Source organism: Bacillus rossius, chromosome 13, assembly GCF_032445375.1.
Source record: "Bacillus rossius redtenbacheri isolate Brsri chromosome 13, Brsri_v3, whole genome shotgun sequence".
Taxonomy (NCBI): Eukaryota; Metazoa; Arthropoda; class Insecta; order Phasmatodea; family Bacillidae; genus Bacillus; species Bacillus rossius.
The window spans coordinates 3,450,573-3,469,545 of record NC_086340.1 but is presented as its reverse complement, the minus strand read 5'-3'; the positions used below and the strand labels follow the sequence as shown (position 1 = coordinate 3,469,545).

Here is an 18,973-nt window from a genome sequence, read left to right as displayed (position 1 = left end):
TAAAAATCAAACACATTCATTTAACATAAGTTCGTCTTCCATTTACTACAATATCAAGTAGAGAAATTAGTCACTAAAATGTAGGGTTCGTGCGAGCATTAAAACACGTGTGCAACTCACCGGCTTCACATGGTAGGTCACACTGCGAACGTAAACAACGACAGACTTATAACCACAACACATCCGCACTTCGGCGGACAAGACTGTTTTTTAGTGCCACCGTCGCTCCTTTTAATCTAACAATATTTTCTTCTTCTTCTTTAGAGTAGAATCGATTATTTTTGACAGCACTGCATCGTTTACCAATAACAACTTGCTCTGCTATCTAGTGAGAAGAATATGTACTAAATAAAATTAGGTTGATGTTAAAGACGCCAGGATTAAAATATTTTGAGAGAGATTTTCAATGAATTAAACAGGATGTAACTAAATTGCAACATAATTGTAACATCTCTGTTCGGTATTTCAATACTGGTAAAACAACATACACAAAAAATTTGAGATTCCTATAATTCAAAGCGTATTATTCGTAATGAAAAATAATATAACCTACATGTGCTATAAGGGAAGCCAATAAAAGTACCTCATAAACTAAAAAAAAGTATAATAAATTTTTGTAAAACAATATATTAAATGTAATTCCCACTTTCAAAATATATTTGCAGGGTATTATTTTAATAACAGAAACCAGATTTATTCTTCGAAGGTTCTATTTTATTTGTTTAAACACTTTTTTAAAAGGTAACTGTTATTAATTTATCGTTCAAATCACTGTATAGAAAAAAAAAATTCCTGATACATTATGAAAAATTATGGCCATAACTATGACGGTTTACCGCGGACGTCTCTCAGTACTGTCATGGTTAGAAGTTGTTGCCCAGCGCCAGTTTTCTCAATAAGAGCACTCTACCACAGGGAGGTCAGTAGTGGAAAATTCGGCCCATGTGGCTTTTGAGGGACGTTACCCATGCTGGAGAATACGTTGATATGCAGTCGAACCTGAACCCTTTCTGACCCGCATGTAGCAGGCCCGTAGGTAAGCCTAGATAGACTAGACACTCTGTGGACACTCACTGGGAATGAATAATGATAGGGGTTTAAATGTACCCACATGTTAGGTTGTAGTAACATCAGACTTTAATGCAGAGTCCAAATGTACTTCCATTACAACTGCACAAACACCCTCTTTTTTCGTTAAGAGTAATCTGAATGATCACGATGGCACCTGATCCTAGTCGAAAATGTTGCGGTGCTGGTGAATAACTTAAAAACAATCGTTGGTGTCATCTGGTCCTGTAAGTATTGTGCCTGCCCACGTGCCGTATGGTGAGAGACAAAGAGCTAAGAAGGGGGAATAGGTAGGTACTCCACTTAAAAAAAAAAAAAAAAAAAAAACAGAGATGTGTGTGTGGAGATCCATAAAATAAAATCTTTTAAACAATACTTAAAGGACTAAAGAGATTACGTAACACTTAAGGCTCGAAAATGATGGGAGTCCCGTTGAGACTATCTGATACCAACAATAGGTACAAAGGACTGAAGCAAGGGTTACGAGGCTCCAAGGGAGCGGAAGTAGCATTTACATCATCACCAATTTAAATTCCATATGAAGAGCCAGTATCTCTATCTGGGTGGTTGTAAAAGAACACACTAATTACATGGAAAAATATAATTCCATCCATCTTAATGGTTGAAGTTTAAAATAAACATATTTAAAGACAAGAATGGCAGCAATTGGCCATGTCACAGGGCGTGCACTAACAGTGGCAGATGGTACTGAGACCTGGGATTTGTTAACTGCCCAGGGCAGCGCAACATCGGAATTTACCCCTTTCCCCTTGAGCAAGGGCGGGTCATGGCTATCTGCGAGCTCACTCCAAGTTACAGCAAACTTAAGCTGTACAGTTGCTTCTCCCATCGGGTACAGTAGACGGGAACTCGTCCACGATGTGGCTAACCTCCAGATTTTCTAGAGACGCCCCCATTATATAGTCCACAAAGTTGCACTAAGCGATGTCAGAGCTTTTGGTGCTATTTGGCATCGTCCAGCCCGTATACCCACAACCAGGAATCCGCATCTGCCAGGGAGAAACAGTAGCCCCAGCCGGCCCTGGTAGGCAGAGGGGGTGTTCCACTACTTCCAGTTCGTCTGGCTCCAGCACCAGGAGTGGAACCAATTTCTCAGCTGGTACCACCTCCGGGGTGCTAGTATTGTCCTGGATCTGCACCTTAATGATTTAGTGAGGGGAGGGAGGGGGGGGGGGGGAGGATTTTCCCTCACACCAGGGTCGCCTTAAAAAGGCAGCGGCAGGACTACGCGTCGCATCCAGCTACTGCTCTCGGGTACCCAGGACCAGGACATGTTAAACAGACATGGACATATCTTACCTGTGGTGCAGCACCAGTGTTGTTTCTGGTACATCTGCCTCCGAGTTAGTTGACCTGTCCGGTTGATGTGGTTCTACTGGTCTTCCGTGCCTGCACCTCCGAGGAGTAGCTGCTGGATTTTCAGCTACATCCAGCGGGTATGTCGGCGTACTTAGGCTTAACATCAACCCCAACAAATTAAACATGGTTCATAGTGTCACAATCAGTTCTTCTCCCAGTGGTGGACTGCCCCCCCTCACCAGTTCTCACTTTTTACTTCGGGTAGGTATTCATCTTCAAGAGCAGGTTGTGTCCTTCAGACAATCTCAACCATGGTCTTACTGGTGGCCGCATCCGTTTTTTGGCGGATGTAGAAGAGCTCTGTTCGTCCCATTTCTTGTTTGTCTCCCAATTGGAGCCACATTTGTACCTTCATTCTTGATTTCGTCATTCAGTCGGATTGGCCCGAGGGTGGTAGGCCAGCGTTCTGGTGTAGGATGCGACAAACCACGCACCACTCCTGCCACCTTCCACCAAATTGACTGGCATTCTCTCTTAAAATGTCCCGAGGGAACCACCACCTGGAGAACTCTTGTTGGACACTGGCGATGGTACAGGCCTCCGTGTGAACAGGTACATTACCACCGTGAGGAAGCACTATCCTCTGAATGTACGCAGGTACAGCCCCATGACATCCAGAGCAATCAGCTGGAATGGACTGATGAGAAGACAGGGCTGATGCTGCTGCTACTTCGCTCTTGTCACTCCTTTGGGCACTGCGCATCATGCAGGTCTAGCACGTGTGCACATAGGTACTGCTAAATGTCATGGGCTAGTCCTGATCAGTGGTAATGCTGACTGAAGGCTCTCCACATCTGGTTGTCACCTGGGTGCCTCGCCAGGTAATGGTTGTGCATGTACCTCAAACACCATCTCTGATGCCTTGGTCGCACATGCGTGCACCACTTTTACTCCTGCCTGAGTTCCCTGTGATAAATATCCCCATTGATGTCCAGCCAAATATTACTTGGTGCATTCTGCAGTGAGCAAGTCGGCCTTCTTCATACCGAGACATATTTTACTAGCACTTGCAGCTTGACTTCAATGAGGTCTGCTGGGGGGTGGGTCACCGTCCACGCCCAACGTGAGCAGTCTGCAGGTGGTATCAGCTGGTTGGCCATGATGGTGGTCTCGGTTCGGGGGCATAATTTTTCCCACTCGACATCATCCTTTAATTTAATGCTCTTGCCCTGTTCTCGGTCAACTGATTCTCCACACCCAGGACATGCTCCACCGTTAAGTCAAACACTGAACTCAGTAGTTGTCAAAATAAATTAGCTCTGACGAGACATTTTCTATATCAGAAAAAAGGTACAGACTGTTCATAGTTAGTATCTTGTTCTGTAGCAGCTTTAAGCAAAAACCAGTATTTAATGTGTAATTAATAACTGCGAGATTCAAAACTTAAACTTGTCAGATTGTTGTAGGTATTTAATCTTTATAAGGAAGATGGACTTGCACAAAGTGTGAAAAACTTAGCATCGGGAAAAAGCCCACTAAATAACAAATTGTAAAAGGATAAAAATTTTTTGAAGGCAATGCAGAAGTTTATATTATTGTGCATTATTGATAATGTTGTGTGGTAAATGGTACACTAACTGCCACTGACAAAGCCCCGAAATCATTTTGGTACAAGTTACTTTTTGTTATTATAGTACTGTCATTGTTCAACAGCAACGCCCATGCCACTACATGTGCCCAGACTAAACCAGGTGGAGTGGAACACTTGTAACTGAGGGACTACAGAAACTAATAAATAAAAGTGGGTATTGTATATGGCTTGAATAAAAAGTTAGATGGGTAGTGAGAATGTGATGTATGAGTGTGTACATGGTGGTTTCTCTTCTTCTTTAAAATATTTGAGAATATTATGGTATAAAATTAAACATTAACAGAAGTCTTCTATTTTGTTACAAAACAAACTGAGGAAGGTGGTAGTGATGGCCCATACAGTGAAATATTGTTACAATGTACATGAAAAAGCACATAGTTCTTGTAAGTAATAACGAAAGTACATACTTGATACTGAAATGTTACTAAATGTAAAACATTGTGTGGGGTCTAGAAATAATGAAAAATTCTTAAAAAATAGCACTTTGTAATGAGGTTACATGTAGTAAAATTACTAACATGAAAATAGTCTCCCACTTTTTCCAAAAGTGACCAAGGAGTGAGCTATGTGCGCGGCAGGTGCAGGGCTTCTCGGTCGGAGGCGTACACCTGAGGGATGCCACTCTGGCCGTGTTCTGCCAGCCTCACCTCGGTCTGCCCCAGGTCCTGCTCCAGGTCCTGCCAGCAGGTACTCACTGCCTGATGAGCTAGCTATGAGCGCGGCTGGCGCAGGGCTTCTCGGTCGGAGGCGTACGCTTGTGGGACGCCACTCTGGCCGTGTTCTGCCAGCCTCGCCTCGGTCTGCCCCAGGTCCTGCTCCAGGTCCTGCCAGCAGGTACTCACTGCCTGATGAGCTAGCTATGAGCGCGGCTGGCGCAGGGCTTCTCGGTCGGAGGCGTACGCTTGTGGGACGCCACTCTGGCCGTGTTCTGCCAGCCTCGCCTCGGTCTGCCCCAGGTCCTGCCAGCAGGTGCTCACTGCCTGGTGAGCGAGCTATGTGCGCAGCTGGCGCAGGGCTTCTCGGTCGGAGGCGTACGCTTGTGGGACGCCACTCTGGCCGTGTTCTGCCAGCCTCGCCTCGGTCTGCCCCAGGTCCTGCTCCAGGTCCTGCCAGCAGGTACTCACTGCCTGATGAGCTAGCTATGAGCGCAGCTGGCGCAGGGCTTCTCGGTCGGAGGCGTACGCTTGTGGGACGCCACTCTGGCCGTGTTCTGCCAGCCTCGCCTCGGTCTGCCCCAGGTCCTGCCAGCAGGTACTCACTGCCTGGTGAGCGAGCTATGTGCGCGGCTGGCGCAGGGCTTCTTGGTCGGAGGCGTATGCTTGTGGGACGCCACTCTGGCCGTGTTCTGCCAGCCTCGCCTCGGTCTGCCCCAGGTCCTGCCAGCAGGTACTCACTGCCTGGTGAGCGAGCTATGTGCGCGGCTGGCACAGGGCTTCTTGGTCGGAGGCGTATGCTTGTGGGAAGCCACTCTGGCCGTGTTCTGCCAGCATCGCCTCGGTCTGCCCCAGGTCCTGCCAGCAGGTACTCACTGCCTGGTGAGCGAGCTATGTGCGCGGCTGGCGCAGGGCTTCTTGGTCGGAGGGGTATGCTTGTGGGACGCCACTCTGGCCGTGTTCTGCCAGCCTCGCCTCGGTCTGCCCCAGGTCCTGCCAGCAGGTACTCACTGCCTGGTGAGCGAGCTATGTGCGCGGCTGGCGCAGGGCTTCTTGGTCGGAGGCGTATGCTTGTGGGACGCCACTCTGGCCGTGTTCTGCCAGCCTCGCCTCGGTCTGCCCCAGGTCCTGCCAGCAGGTACTCACTGCCTGGTGAGCGAGCTATGTGCGCGGCTGGCGCAGGGCTTCTTGGTCGGAGGCGTATGCTTGTGGGACGCCACTCTGGCCGTGTTCTGCCAGCCTCGCCTCGGTCTGCCCCAGGTCCTGCCAGCAGGTACTCACTGCCTGGTGAGCGAGCTATGTGCGCGGCTGGCGCAGGGCTTCTTGGTCGGAGGCGTATGCTTGTGGGACGCCACTCTGGCCGTGTTCTGCCAGCCTCGCCTCGGTCTGCCCCAGGTCCTGCCAGCAGGTACTCACTGCCTGGTGAGCGAGCTATGTGCGCGGCTGGCGCAGGGCTTCTTGGTCGGAGGCGTATGCTTGTGGGACGCCACTCTGGCCGTGTTCTGCCAGCCTCGCCTCGGTCTGCCCCAGGTCCTGCCAGCAGGTACTCACTGCCTGGTGAGCGAGCTATGTGCGCGGCTGGCACAGGGCTTCTTGGTCGGAGGCGTATGCTTGTGGGACGCCACTCTAACCGTGTTCTGCCAGCCTCGCCTCGGTCTGCCCCAGGTCCTGCCAGCAGGTACTCACTGCCTGGTGAGCGAGCTATGTGCGCGGCTGGCGCAGGGCTTCTTGGTCGGAGGCGTATGCTTGTGGGACGCCACTCTGGCCGTGTTCTGCCAGCCTCGTATCGGTCTGCCCCAGGTTCTGCCAGCAGGTACTCACTGCCTGGTGAGCGAGCTATGTGCGCGGCTGGCGCAGGGCTTCTTGGTCGGAGGCGTATGCTTGTGGGACGCCACTCTGGCCGTGTTCTGCCAGCCTCGCCTCGGTCTGCCCCAGGTCCTGCCAGCATGTACTCACTGCCTGGTGAGCGAGCTATGTGCGCGGCTGGCGCAGGGCTTCTCGGTCGGAGGCGTACACCTGCAGGTACTCACTGCCTGGTGAGCGAGCTATGTGCGCGGCAGACGCAGGGCTTCTCGATCGGAGGGGTATGCTTGTGGGACGCCACTCTGGCCGTGTTCTGCCAGCCTCGCCTCGGTCTGCCCCAGGTCCTGCCAGCAGGTACTCACTGCCTGATGAGCTAGCTATGTGCGCGGCTGGCGCAGGGCTTCTCGGTCGGAGGCGTACGCTTGTGGGACGCCACTCTGGCCGTGTTCTGCCAGCCTGGCCTCGGTCTGCCTCAGGTCCTGCCAGCAGGTACTCACTGCCTGGTGAGCTAGCTATGTGCGTGGCTGGCGCAGGGCTTCTCGGTCGGAGGCGTACGCTTGCGGAACGCCACTCTGGCCGTGTTCTGCCAGCCTCGCCTCGGTCTGCCCCAGGCCGTGCCAGCAGGTACTCACTGCCTGGTGAGCTAGCTATGTGCGTGGCTGGCGCAGGGCTTCTCGGTCGGAGGCGTATGCTTGCGGGACGCCACTCTGGCCGTGTTCTGCCAGCCTCGCCTCGGTCTGTCCCAGGTCCTGCTCCAGGCCGCGCCAGCTGCGCGCCAGCAGGAATTCGCTGCCCGACGGCAAGGCGGTCGACACTGCCAGGTCCGCTCTCTGCGCGACGGTGCTGCTTGGCCCGTTCTCCACCTGCCGCGCGAGCCCCATCGTGTTGCGCAGCCGGCCGGTGATGAGCGAGACATCTGCCGTATCTGCGCTGTTAGGGCACTCGCTGGCCTCCACATGGTGCCTTCCACCTGCGGACATTACATCCACCCACTTCTAGTGCAACGCAAAATCATAAAACTTCAACGCCAAATAATATCACACACCACCATCAAATATCACGCAACACAACAAATATCATGCAAATATTGCAAAATATTTTTTGGTAATTCCTAGCATATCAATGTAGAAACTAAGAGGTAGGTAAAACAACAAAAAAATAGTATAAATTATATATACAAAATACCCCATGTTACTAAACTTGAACAATCCTAACAATTGCTGTGCTACTGGTCAGCCATTATCACAAAAGCTGTCTGCAGATGTACAAAAAAAAGCTCATATCTCCATAGTATGCCTACATAAAACAATTTTATTACTATTCATTGTGTGCAGTTTCTGTTTTCATTTGTCTACTCATCTGGTATCTGAAAGGTTGAACCGTTCAGTGTTCGCGGGAGTTGTAGTGATGTCTCGTCTTCATGCCTCTTTCCCTCCTTCCCCCTTTTCCTAAATCCATTTTATCTTGCTGCCCTCCCCCTACTGCTGTTAATGTGTTCTGTTGGCCCATGCACGAGAGCACGAAATTAGGTATACAAAGGGATATTGAGTATGTTTCAGTCTGGCATTTGGTAACGTTCTTCTGAAATCAAAGATAAATTGCCTACTACGACTTATAAATTTGATTGTTTGCTACAGTATATTGCAAATCCATACATTTCAACTATAACAATGTTTAACAGTTCTACGTTATTAACAACTCTAAGCGTCAGTTTGAAGCATATTGGGAGTGAGACCTTCCAGCACATTTCAATGCAACATCTGAAATACAATTATGCCTGTTACCATTGTTCTGACACCACAGAAAAAAAAGGTGGTGATATACAAAGCAAGTTCAGTATTTAATAACAATCAGCCCAGAATTCCCATGTTAACGAGCTAAACCACTCAACACTAAGATTCAAACTTCAATGCACTGCATCACATTAAATCATATGAGTTACGTGAACACTGGATCAGTTTCTGAAACCAATACCTGCCCACAAATGAACAATATTTAATCTTAACCAAGTCAGGTGTGTATCTTCTAGATTATACCTTCATTGCAAAATACTTAACCATTAACCATTAGAAATAAAACATTAAACCAGGATTCCAAAGTGAGCACATAGGTTGGCACCAACTATAATCACCTGGCAGAAGATCCCTGAAGTCCGTGATGTAGTTATCGCTCCATGGCCGCTCACCGCCACACGCTAGTTCCACTTCGAACGGTGTCACAACTGGACGGTAGAATTCTTTGGAGTCCATCTGAGAGTTCTCCGGACACGCAATCAACACAAATGCGTCGATCTGGGGTAAAAAAAAAATTTTTTTTAGGTTTTGCTATTTTCATAATCTTTTATACCAGCAAATTCAGACTTTAACACATCACATACCCGTAACATTAACATACCCCTATTGTCAAGAATTATCTCTGGAAATCTCGGAAATTTGCAGCCCTAAGGGATCGTCCATTAATCACGTAAGGCTCGAAAGGAGGAGGGGAGGGTGTCGGGAAAAACCACGAAATATCACAAGGGGGGAGGGGGGGGTGTAGAGATATATTACGTGTATTTTTTTTCCCGCCCGATTTCTACTAAACCGAAAAGCGATGCGTGACCTTGACTCGCCGTAGCCAGGCAACAATATCCACGCCCGCCGCAACATGAACCACCCGGCTCGGCTTGCCAGTCGCTAGTAAGACTGTGATTTTGGCGCCGAATACATGCGTAAATCACATATAAGTCTTTCCTTTATTATTTTTATGCCAGTGAGAATAAACCTGCAACCTAAATGTGTGTCTGGACATTTTTATCACTGTGCTTAATTTTCCAGAATTAAATTAGATTATATCAATATTTAAAGATAATATTCCGAAATTTTTAAAAATATTTTGCACCAAAAAATACACGTGATTTATTGGGTGGGGGGGGGGAGTAATTTGAAACCTCACCATCACTAGGGGGGAGGGGGGGTTAAAAATTTGCTAAAAAAAATATCACGTGATTAATGGACGACCCCTAACATTAAATTTAATCACTAATTACATTCACTTTATAAGTTACAAGTACGGAAGTAAAAAATAACACATTTTTAGTTTAAAGACGAGATACGAAATATGCAAAATGAATCCAAAACAATTTTTGTGTTTAACTTCTAATCACGTGGTACGAAATTCACCAACTGTACTGCGCATGCGCAAACATTGATTGCTGCCAAGTTAGAAACCAAAAAATATTAAAAAGCTCGAATTTATCTATTACTAGCAATCAGACTTTAAGGAGTTTCTAAGGAATGTTAGGGAAATTGAAGAACTTTTTAAGGAAACTTAGGATAATTTAGGGCGTTTTAAGGATATTAAGAAACCAAACGAACCCTGTGCTAACTAACCACCATTCCCAAATAGACTATATAATAAGGAACTTATAACCAACATGGTTACGTCACTGACTCTCTTTATTTACCACGTGGGGCCACCCGCCAGGTCTGACAGCTGACACTCCATCCCGCTTGTCAAGATCGCACAATGAATGAAGAATTAGAGCGCTGGCAAGACTGTAAAGCGGCAAACATCTACCAGGCCTACAGCCACAAGACATAGCCGCTGACTAATCGACATCGAGGATTCTTGCCGAAACAGATTAGGGTGGGAAACTGATATTTTTTTTTTCCATTGGTAAGTAAAGGGGTATTCATCTGGATGATGGGAACTCATCACTCCTGCTGATTGAACCCCGGGAAGTTCTGTGCTCAACGAAACCGAACCGACCTCGGGGAAGTTGGCGAGCTTGGCCACGTTGGGCTTGCCGACCGCGAAGATGTAGCACTTCTTGCCCCGGCCGGCGGCCAGCGCCTTGACCCGGCCGATGGCCTCCAGGTAGCGGGACACGCCCAGGGTCCCCACGACCAAGCCCAGGGTCCTGGCGTCCTTCACCCGCTCCACCAGGTACAGCCGGCTCATCAGGAACCTGCTCCTGCGGGCGTCGAACCGCTCGAGGGCCGGCGCGGCCGAGGCCGGGTCGTACTGCCGGAACGACGCCGCTGCCGACGCCAACACAGTACACTTCGGCAAGTCGTCCTGCCAACTGAGTACACACATGGCAAGTCTTCCTGCCAACTGAGTACACACATGGCAAGTCTTCCTGCCAACTGAGTACACGCATGGCAAGTCTTCCTGTCACACAGATTCATTCCTCCTCTCATCAAGTTCTCCCGACTACACTTTGCTGACAGGCACTTGACAATACAGTACAACCCGGTTATAACATTCCCGTTTTTAACATTTTCCCGCCTATAACACCATTTTTTCATGGTCCCGTCATTTCTCCATTTATCACAATGCTTTAATTTCCCGCCTGTAACAATATTAAAATTTCTACATTCCCGCCTTTAACGTTCAAATTTGCTTTGATAACTGCCACAATTTGCAGTATCCCTTCCTTCAAAGTCATAATTTAGAGCGAAACCATAGCTAGAAAATACAGCACGCATATACAAACATCAGATGTTTACATTTGAGTATTTCACCATAGACGTGGTACACACGCACTCCACAACTTGCACCGGATCGACTATCAATATGGCGTCCTGTTCGCTCTTATTGGCCTATGACTTGTTCCTTTATACTTATGATGCGCATTTTGTGCACTGATACATGGTCGGAAACAGTGCTACTATAGTCTATGGTGCTGGTTATTGTTTCAAAGGTTTAACACCTTGAGATGGTTAACTGTTCTATGGATATATTCACGGCTTTTGTTTGTGGTTAACCTTTACCGTAATTACCGTATTTAATCGTGTATAGCGCGCCCTCGTGTATAGTGCGCACCACGATTTTTGCAACTAATTCCAAAGAAAAAAAAATTGAAATTTTTTTTTTCCCCCATAAATAAATTTTACTAACATTTTGTGGTACCTGATTATTTAAATTGATGTGTGGTGATGCGTCAGGAAAATACATAAACTCTGCTGTCTAAACGGAAGATAATGAAGCGCTATATCGTCACAACTGGTACGTGGAAGGAAGGAAGGAAGGGAGGGAGGCGTGCCGCGCTACGTTGCTAAGCTGGCGCGGAGAACTTGATGACTCACCGGTGAGGAATGGAGGAAGCGAAGAAGTTGCCGGGGGGGGGGGGGGGGGGGGGAAACTGGTGACAACATTCTCTCTTTCTCTCTCTCTCTTTTTACTAGCTTCTGGCTTTCTGTATAAAGGGGTGAGGTCTAAAAATAAACAAGACACCTGCGAGCTTGCGCGCGCACGTGTGTGTGTGTGTGTGTGTGTGTGTGTGTGTGTGTGTGTGTGTGAAAGAGAGGCCTTGTTGCTTGTGCGTATGTGTGGGGGCTGGCCAGAAACGTCACCCGTCACCCGGCAGTTAACGACTTCCACTCCTCCCCGCCTCCCCCCCCCCCAAAATTTTTTTTCCCGTGTATAGCGCGCATCCTTATTTTTTTCCTTTACTTGAGGGGAAAAAAGGGCGCGCTATACACGAGTATATACGGTATTATTATTTTTTTTTACTTATTGTAGTCACGGTCATATTTAATTAAAATACGCCGTATTGAAATTTTATTCAGGTTTTTGTACGGTTATGATGGCCGATAAATATAAGCGAAAATATATTCTGTAGCTGAAAAAATTCAGTTTATTAACCAAGTGGACAGGAACCCCAACAAAACGTGTGTTGTGATTGCAAAAGAGTTGAATATTTCTGTTTCGACTCTGAACTGTATCGTACAAAACATTTTTTTTTCTTTAGCATATTATTAGGTATTATCTATAAATAAAATTAACCAATTTTCCACTCTATTGCTGTACTTAGTGTAATACTCCTGTATTTTGTGTTGTTTTACCTATACTTTTTAATTTAATCAATCCACGTGTAATTTTTACAAAGTGAAGATGATTTCCTGCTTATAACATTTTTTTATGTTGGTCCCTTGGAGAATGTTATAACAGGGTTGTACTGTATAACTATGAAAAAAAAAAAAAAAAAAAACATATATATATATATATATATATATATATATATATATATTGTTAAGTAATTAATAAAACAAACAGAATTTCTTGTCGCATACTAAACAATCAACTGGCCGTAGAAATTTTATTAGTATATAAAAAAAAAACATCAAAGTGAAAATGTAAGACTGCCAAATTTTTTTTTTAACTCGGCGTGGAATGAAATGTGAATATGAATATGCTTATCTTTGGTGTAAAATATAAATCAGGAAAGTAGAAGAAAACACCCAATATGTACCGCCTCAATATCCTTTCTACACGTTTTCATTGAATTTTTTTCTACTACAGCGAAACCCCTTATTTACGTTACCGTTATTTACATTTTCCCGTTATTTGCACTATATTCTTCAGGTCCCGTTTCGTTCCCATATAGTCCAATACAATACTTTTCCGCGAATTACGTCTCAAAAATCGAATCAATCCCGCTATTTACGTCACGTAACAACCATAAACAACCAGAAAATACCGTGGAGCTAGTAGGCAATGAACATTTTAAATAGCAAAATATACATATTTTATAACATGAAAAGTTGCTTTTATTTCTAAACATGTAATAATTTAAGCCTAGGCGTGTAAAAGTACGAGTAATTATAGCAGGAGACAATCTAAAATGCACAAGGGAAAAACGTAAACTCATGAATGTACAAACATGGCTGCTTGTAAGTTCTGATACTGTATTTATGTCACAACTTAGCCGAAATACTGGCACGAGACATAAACTTCACAAGATAAAATGAGCGGTGTCTTGGTAACTGTTTTATACGTCTTTTATAATTTGGGAAGTATTGTACAGTTGACGCCATATTTTTTAAACCAACCATTTATTTCTGGGGATCGTAAATAATTAATTATTGGTATCAAGACATCATGATAAACGTAAACTTGAACATGTCTAGGCAGCGAGAAAACTGGTGCGTATACCAATAAACTGGTATTAGAACTGGATAAAATTGGTACACGGGAGGTGGAGCTTATATTTTTTTCCGCTAAGCTCGCATCTATTGGCGTCATGAGTCTGGGCGGAGCATAGAGTGCGCATGTGCCGCCGCGTCGTTACAGCAGCTGACCGAGTACAATGACCTTTCTCCGCGTTTGGCGCGCTATTGAGGGCAAATATTCATCAATTTGCGGCCTTTTCTTAAAAAATTTTTTACTGTGAACAATGTGTATGTAGCCCGTATTTGTTATAAACCCTGCCGGTTGCAACTGTATTTATAATTTGGAGAGGCAAATAATCTCCTTGAACAGCCAAAAAAGCAATCAGAAGAAAATTTCAAATTTATTTTTTAGGAAGTAATCAGAAAAACATTTTGGCTTTCATTCTTTTTTTATTTTTGTCAAATGTGGTAAATTAATAATTGATTAAATACTAAAGTAAAATTTGTTGTTAGTGTGTTTGTACCTGCATTGTAGTATGTGCTATTAAACAAAAGGAAAAAAATTCTAAATAAGGTAAACTGTACTCCTTTTTATACTTTTCCCTTTATTTACACTTTCCCGCTTTTTACACTTTTTTACTTTGTCCCCATGAAAAGTGCAAATAAGGGGTTTTGCAGTAATTCAAATATTCATTTGGTTTGTTTGCTTTTTTTTTACTACCGAATCAATTCTGTCTGTGTGTTTATGTAAAAGACAAATTTGTTAAGGATAAATTACTCAGTCTTCATTTTCTGCAGTGGACAAATGTTCTGCGATGCAGTCATTAAAAAACATCTCGAGTCATCTTCTCACAACAACAAACATTCTAATAAAACATCAAACAATACCAAACTGAGTGTGTTTCACTCTAGGGATTAACCATCAAATTTCAGCAAGACGACGGTAATCAAAGCTAAGTACGTAGTTGCTTCCATGCACACCTGACATCGTGAGAGCGAAGTTGGTCAGAGTCCGCCCGTCCCCTCCGATGAACACCGCGTGGTAATCCCCCTCCGCGCACCCTGCGCCCAGATCCCACGCGCGGCCCAGCCGGTTCTCCTTCGGCGCGGCGTCGCTTCCTTCCGTGTCCAGCCTCGACACCACCAGGTTGTCGTACTCGCCGGAAAGACACGACGACAGCGAGTCTGAAACAGGCACGGCAAACGTTCATCCGAGGTTGACAACGTTTTTAAACAAAGTGTGCAACAGCTTGGCTCGCACAAACGTCATCGATAATGTTGGAACGTGAGCGAATTTTATATTATTGGGGTGTGAGACTAGGAACAGATGTTCATACGGAGGTGTACAAGTGTACTATGCCTATTTGTACAGGTATCTATGGAGTAAGCACTGGTACATGTGACTTCAGTTGTTTACTGCGGTTGTTGCCAAGCGAGTACGTTCTCGTTAGGTCTCTTTGTGTAAGGTGAAAAGTTTTGTAATATGTACAATTTAATCGTTGTTCTGTTTTCTTAATAAATGTATTATGTTACATATTTGAGTAGATCATTCAACAGTGTATTAAACAGATACCATGTGATAGTTTTCATATTTTCAATGGTTCTTGAAATGGAAAAATTGATTTAAGATGTTTCTCTGGACATACACCAATGCTGGCCACACTGTATGTCATAAGAAAGCTCAATAATGAATAAAAAAATATGAAAATGCAAGTACACAGAAAACAAGCCAAAATCAGCTGTTGTCAGAAATTTAAAAAAAAACGTACAGAGCACAGAAAATTCCATGGAAGGAATTAGTCAGAAAGATGTTGCAGCACAGATGGACGCAGTGGGCAAACGACGAGGAGACAGGACAGGATGGGAGCAGCTCTGTTCCAGAAACGTTGCAACTGTTGTCTTAGGAAGCCGACTGCGTTTGACTGTGCTGTCGTCGTCGCGTGACGCTAATATCTCTGTTTTGTTACTTTCCTGGGTTACCCTGTGCGTCTCTGTTGCCCACATTGTCTGTTCAGTATCATCGCTGGGTTCGTCTGTCTGTCACCGAGTTATTTGAGGTCGTTTTCTGTCTCTATTTTTTGTTCTCATTGCAACTATCTCGTCATCGTTAGCCCAATGTGTCCGTCTGTACAGTAATATTTTTCTGACTAATTTCTTCCAAGGAATTTTCTAACCAGCAAAAAAAAAAAAAAATCTTAAATCAACTCCTCAGGTTTGTTTGCATTTTCACCAAGATCACGGCTGGCGAGACAAAGACCCCGAGTTGAGGACTGACCTTCGCCGACACACTTACGAGGCAGCGACAGCCCACCGCAGAGTCACCAGAACCTCAGCCTGGATGGCTTCCATCACCACACTCAGAACCGATCGCCGTCTACTGAATAAAACTACTTCTACTGGAAGCTAATGTTCACTTGACGAACGTAAGTGTTTGAGCACAAACCTATGTGGTGCGCGTAAGACACGTCGTAGAGGAGCAGTATTCGCTCCGCGGTGTCCGGGAAGGTGTCCCTGAGGCAGGACGCGAAGTGGGCCGCGTCCAGGGGCTTCTTGGGGAACACGTAGAGGACGGGCAGCCGCCGGGTGGGGCTGAGGCAGGCGTGACCGAAGTGGACGATGGCCTCGCAGCTCACATGCTCAGCCGCCACCTCGTCCACGCAGCAGCTGGGGGCGAGACGACAGCAGTTCACGCACCTCTCCAGACACTCGCAGGCAGTACGAACATTACAACATTACACAGTATTATATATCTTTCTCTGTGTGTGTGAGTTGCTGGGATGGGTAGCCTCAGCCCCTGTGTATAGCCGAAGCTCTAATGCCCTTCCTGATTGCGTATGCGGCGTGATCCGCATCCACGCCCAATGGGGGCCCCAGGGCGGTAAGGCCTAGGCTAAAAGCGCTGGGTTAGAAAAGAAAAGGGGGGAGCAACCCCTTGACCGGCATAATAATAATGTATGTGTGTGTGTGTGTGTGTGTGTCTGTCATCATCACGTAACCGCGAGCCGCAGCCTGAGCGAGATTATTCGCATGCCACTACGCGATACAGTGCACGCCGAGCGGAGGAGGCATCAGACAGTGTGTGGACTGAGACACTTGCCTGATGCCACGGTCGCACTGAGCCATGCACATGACTCCCGACACGGCTGGAGGTACGCTAGACGGGTGTCGACACACTTCCATGCAACACTGTGATGACTACAGTGGATGAACACACCAACGCAGAGACCATCTACATTGTCGGCAACGAGGTCAGAAGCATCAGACAACACATATCAGGGGTTTTGCAAATGTTATTTCATGAGCAAATGTTTCCAGCCTGCGGCCGAGTCAGCAAAGTAAAATGCCTCCATCTTCCTCTGTCCCAAAAATCATTCCTCCTCCTTCACTCTGTTCCAGTCTTCTCCTTTCTCCTTTAACTACATATCTCATTCTTGCTTATTCAATGATCTCATACAAGTCCTGTTCTTGCTTAAACAATCTAATTCCTGATCCTGTCTTGCCTCCTAACTGCCAACACGCTCCTCATGAACTTCATTCCTACTGCTCTGCCCTCCCAGGCATCTCTCTTATCTACAGTCCAAGTCTCTGCTCTGTCTGGGAAAGGAGTAGAGAGTACAGCCAGCTACTCAATGCCGAGAGTCGGCCGGCGGGAAACAACCCTACTCCCTACAGGGTCCACTGGCTTCGGGTGGTTGTAGGAGGGTGTTGAGCCCCCAGTGGAGGAAAAGCTACTGGAAACTAGGCATGGTGGGAGGGGTAGCAGTGAAGTGAGGCCGAAGGCGACATCGGCAAGGCTCACGCTCAGACAGTGGTAAACATGGACAAGGTGTCTCTAACGGCTGCTGCACTGCTTGGACCACAGGCCCGGTTGGCGGCCTACAGGTGGCGGCCCCACAGTCTGGTGTACAACGCGACAGGCCTGGTAGCCTGCGACTGTAACAGCACACTGTTAAATAGAAAGTAATTCAGAATGAACTTAGCGCACATAATGTAAACTTACCTACCATAGGACGTATCTCCCAATATGTACACCTTACGACTAAGTTTCTTCTCCAGACAAAGCGCAACCTCAGCAGCATCTGGGAGTAGCGAATCGGGGAACTGCAGGCACACCTGAAAAGAAAATACACTAATAACTGCCTTACAAAAACATATCTTTCCATTTTAATAATGAACACATTATTCTTCCAAACTCATTTAGCCCTCTATACGATTCTCTGTTGATTTTCTTAAGTCCTATTATAACTCCTGATCTACACCACAGACCACAACAATCAACTGTACTGTATCACGCTGTCTACTACGTGGTTTCACTGCCAAGCACTTTCTCCTACGCATTTCCACGAAAAAGTGCATCCTTTCTACTATCCTCCGAATCATGGGCACAGATCCTGAGGGGGCCGGGGGCCCCTGGAATTGGCCACCTGGAATTACGAAGTCCTGCACTGAGAGGGCCGGCTTGCGCTTGCAAAATCATGTCTGCCGAACGGGGTTGATAAATGAACACGTCAGAACTAGGCCTATGTGTTCAACTTCAACCAATTGTCTACTGTCTACGGTCATAGAATGAATGTGTTGTGGATCTTATTTATTTAAGTAAGTGTACCTCTGTTAGAGAATTAACTTCAGCATAACGTTAAAAACAATAAAATATTACATGAACTAATGCCACGAACGTTCATCATCTTAAGTTTTTCGCACAGGACTGTTTATACTCCCAAAAATCAACATTCAATCAGTGCTTATGTAGACGAGATGTTTTGGACAACTTTGCCAAACTGTTTAGGTTGAAACAGAAATGGCCCCGAATGAAACATGTTCAAACAGAAGGAGAGATTGGTCAAGATGTACCAGGTGCTGAGTGGAGTGGGAGGATGGGGAGAGCTGGGGGGCAAAGTCAAAATGGGAATGCCTAGAAGTAGGAAGGAAAATACTAGGAAGGTTTTCAAAGAGAGGAGGAGAACAGAAAGGGGAAAAAATGCGATGGTCGTGAGGACAGTAGGGGAATGGAATAGGCTGGAGGAGGAGTGTGTGGCGGCTGGGAGTGTGGACCAGTTCAGAAGGAGAGTGAGGGGGAAGTAGGGAGAATGCTTGCCACCGGGCACTTTGTACCCAATTGCAGCTATATTAAATTAACTAAGACTGTGTGTAACCGCACGCAAAAGTTGAACATGTTTACCTGAAGTAGTTCAGGGTCCAGTGTAACCAGGCCGTTGAGATATGAGGATGTCTAGTATCAGAAAACATGCTTAACCAACGCTCACGATGGTCAATTACCTTGTTTGCACCTTTGTCAACAATCCATGACGAGCACTTATTCAACTCGTAAACTTCCTCGAGTAGCTCGATGGGCGTCGAAGTCAATTCACTTTCCTTGACGTCTACATTTTTTGTTATTGAAACAGTTTCATCACTACTAAATCCAGCCATTTCCAACTGTTTTAAAACCTTAACCACAAATAATCCCACATGTTCGCTCACGGCAAGGATTATCCACCTATACGGCTCACGGCAATTTTTTTTATAACAAGACATGTAGCCAACCTTGGACATTTGGGTCAACTTAAACATTCACGTATAAGAATGATTTAATGAATTAA

General features: G+C 45.9%; 2 protein-coding genes across 2 annotated transcripts in view; both read right to left on the bottom strand.

The window, feature by feature from the left end:
* LOC134538120 (serine/threonine-protein kinase NIM1-like) overlaps positions 1-216 on the bottom strand; it is a 70,050-nt gene extending 69,834 nt beyond the window's left edge. The window contains exon 1 of the mRNA XM_063379151.1: positions 121-216. The gene's annotated coding sequence lies outside the window, so the exon portion shown is untranslated. The remainder of the gene's footprint in view (positions 1-120) is intronic.
* Positions 217-4,308: 4,092 nt separating this feature from the next.
* LOC134538119 (2-(3-amino-3-carboxypropyl)histidine synthase subunit 2) lies at positions 4,309-18,892 on the bottom strand. Its single transcript, XM_063379150.1, has 7 exons — positions 18,651-18,892; positions 17,374-17,486; positions 15,817-16,037; positions 14,355-14,558; positions 10,246-10,517; positions 8,627-8,786; positions 4,309-7,465 (listed from the first exon to the last, which is right to left on the bottom strand). Exons 1-7 carry the CDS (start codon positions 18,801-18,803, stop codon positions 7,143-7,145), a joined length of 1,446 nt encoding a protein of 481 aa, XP_063235220.1. The 5' UTR covers positions 18,804-18,892; the 3' UTR covers positions 4,309-7,142.
* Between the last annotated feature and the right edge of the window lie 81 nt (positions 18,893-18,973).